We start from the raw sequence: 3087 nt of genomic DNA, 5'->3' as shown, positions 1-3087 counted from the left end.
TACGAATGTCGAACATGCTTGCTACAAGGGACTGTCACAATGGGCCAAAAGCTCTTTAGAAAAACTTCACACTAAATACTTTTTAAAGTATATCATTGAACAGCTTGTTTATAGAGAATGTTCATAAGAAAGCAAAGAAAAAAGCTAAGAATTAAAGCTTTTACTTCCCAACGATTTCAAGTCGTTGTTCACGATTTGAATGCAATGTTTCGTTCTGCCCAAAGCGAATCAGGCTTTTGCATTGATTTTGCGGCTTCTTTGAACACGCGTTCCAATCTCACGATACTGATAAAAGTCTAATCCGACTTGATCCTCATGCATCATTGACAGTCTATACACAGGATTACCGGGGCAAGCTTTAATGAAAGACTAGAAAAAAGAAAATCAACTTAAACAGGCGATTTACTATACTAATTGCTGGTCGATTTCAATAACATCAAATTCTTGATATTATTGTTACTCAGCAATTTTAGTCTTTGGCAAAAGAGCTACTTTGTCAGTGTAAAGTGAATATAAGCAAATCGGATGCATATTTTATACTCATATGTGAGAAGAAAGACCATAATTGCACACCAAAGAATATCCTTCGGAAGAAAACTAAAGATTGACTAGATGGGGTTTCACTTTTTAATCTCAAAGGTTTAATTATCCCTTGTGCAAAATCCAAATATAGACGTCCATCCTAGTTTCCATAGAAACTGACGAAATAAAAATCTCTTTCCCCTATAATAACATTTTGCTGTCTTTGCGAAAACTCCAAATACAGATATATTAAAAGTGATAGGACAATAACATCTGTAAAAGGATTAGTGTTCGGCATTTCAGTTGTATTGTCGCCTGGTCAACAATATTGCTTTAATTTCATTTGAATGACCACTCAATTCCGGTCAGATCAGTTCGTTTGTTCTGTTAAGAACCTGGTTGTCGCGTCAATATCTGAACTATTGAGCAGTGATCATAAAATAACAGCACCAAGATATGGCTGTTGGCGAAAGCAGAGCGTTCTCCGCGCCACAATGGCCTTCTTCTCATGTCAACAAAGCCTGTTCAAGAAAGGTGGGATATTTCAAAAAATTGAACAGTTATGAAGCCTATTGCAAACTCCACGATACCAAAGATATAACGGAATCTTCACACGCTTTTCTCGCGGAAAACGGAAGACTTAAAGTTTCGTCTCGGTGTGTGCCTAGCTCGGCTATCTGTACAAAACCTCCTCGACTGTCTTTGAGCGCCAGTCTGTTGGCCACTAGATTATCAAAACAAAAAAGCGAAAAGCTCCATTACTCTAATGTTTTACTGAAAGAGACTGATTGGGAAAAAACAATGCGAGAACGTCTTATACACGAACTAAATCAACCGGCATGGGTAAAGGACCAATTGCAAACGCATCTCAGAAGTTCGTTGTCGCATCCACGTTTACTGAATAGGGAAATAAACACAAGAGTACCTGATGTAAACAAGAACCTTAGCTACAGATCGTCGGTGAGGATGATTAACCCCAAACCAAAATATTGTGATCGCCCGGTGCACAGGGATAAAGGCGAGTTTTCTAAACAATTCTGCGATGTCCTCGGCCCTGCGTTATGCTCCGACTGTACCAGATCACAAATGCAACAATCTGTTATTGATGAGCAAGTTAAAAATTTTCCAGATATTTGTGTCTCTCCTTATGTTCTTTGCGCGCCACAAGATAACGAGACTCAGGACGCAAAAATGCCGTCTTCAACCTACGGAGAGAATGATCCCCCTCAACGAAGACTACCTTCAAGGATTTTGCCTACACAAAGGAAGGATGGTTTAAAAACGCGTCCAAATAGTCCCAAGCATAATAGCGTGCGTTTTAATAATGGTGTTATACTCACTTCTGGTGGTTCCTTGTCAGAATCGCCGATTGGAATGGAGTTCAGTTCACGAAGGTCAAGTATCTCGAAATGTTTGATGGCCTGTAAAAACTCAGCCTTGTATGAAACAGAATCGGGCTCAAACGAAGATATAAAGAATTTGGTTTCTTCAAGGAACGCTCGATTATCGGCGGAAAGATCTGAAAGCAAGAGCGAAAGTGCATATTCTGCTGACAGTCAAGTCAACAACTTCTTCGGTAAAACAAGTCGGCGAGCTCGTGATACAACGAAAAATGCGAGAAAAAAAAGTTCGATATCACGAACTGGAAAACTAAGCGAGCTTCCTTACTGGAGGATTTTGATACCAGAGCCACCGATGATGGAAGTAGAACGAATGAATGTCAGCATTTACACTCCCAAAGAGATTCCGGGGATAAAGATATTTGATGAATCGTTCTTTGATATTTAGATGTACATCGCTGCAAGCTTTTAAAAACACGGCTCGGCGAAAAAGGCTTTGCCTGCACAAATCTGATAACGAATACCTAAAAGGCTGAAAATAGTTATCTCAATACGAGCGCTATCGATTTCGCCAACTGTTTCGGTTGGTTTTTCAAATGACGTAATCGTTGCCATTTTGGTGATCGGACACAATGGATCTCTCGTTAGCACCTTTTGTTATATTCTGTTGTTTATGCGCTAATTGGACTCACTAGCCTCGTTTGCATGGACAAAATACAAAAGAAAGGTTGCATGAGAGCGAGGCTAGTGAGTCGAATTAGCGCATAAACAAAAGAATACATTATTGGCCGCCATTTATGCATTCGATCTAGTTCATCCCGGTAAAGACTTGTTTCCGTATCTCAAAGTGCCCTTGGACGTGAGGGGCCTGGAACAACCCAAACCCATACAAAAATGCTAACCTTAGGTCTAAACATTATCAAAAGCATATTGTTTAGGCCGAAGGTTAGCATTTTTGTAAAGGTTTGGGTTGTTTCAGCTATTGTACCCTTCACCCCCTACCGCCACCTCAGGCCCCTCACGTCCAAGGGCACTTTGAGATACGGAAACAAGTCTTTACCGTTCATCCCACCACTGCGATCGGTCCCTAGCGACTGTTTGCAAAACACCGATTCTGAAGCAACTGCCTTCTTTGTACTTTCAAGCTTGATTCAACTGCCAACAAATGCAGCAACAACACATTTCGGGAGGCAACATAAAACACAAACAGCGTTGATAGACATAG

At 40.5% G+C, this 3087-nt stretch overlaps 1 protein-coding gene across 1 annotated transcript; it reads left to right on the top strand.

Annotated features, from left to right (window-relative positions):
* Window positions 1-867: 867 nt before the first annotated feature.
* On the top strand, window positions 868-2664 carry LOC138041373 (uncharacterized). The gene has a single exon (XM_068887146.1). The coding sequence runs from the start codon at window positions 979-981 to the stop codon at window positions 2308-2310; it is 1332 nt and encodes a 443-aa protein (XP_068743247.1). The 5' UTR covers window positions 868-978; the 3' UTR covers window positions 2311-2664.
* Window positions 2665-3087: the final 423 nt, after the last annotated feature.

The sequence above is a fragment of the Montipora capricornis genome, chromosome 3 (assembly GCF_036669925.1).
Source record: "Montipora capricornis isolate CH-2021 chromosome 3, ASM3666992v2, whole genome shotgun sequence".
Taxonomy (NCBI): Eukaryota; Metazoa; Cnidaria; class Anthozoa; order Scleractinia; family Acroporidae; genus Montipora; species Montipora capricornis.
This window is presented reverse-complemented; position numbering and strand designations above follow the sequence as displayed.

What these genes read in the sequence shown, in the direction of transcription:
- LOC138041373 (XM_068887146.1), top strand. Translation starts at nt 979, where the DNA reads ATGGCTGTTGGCGAAAGCAGAGCGTTCTCCGCGCCACAATGGCCTTCT.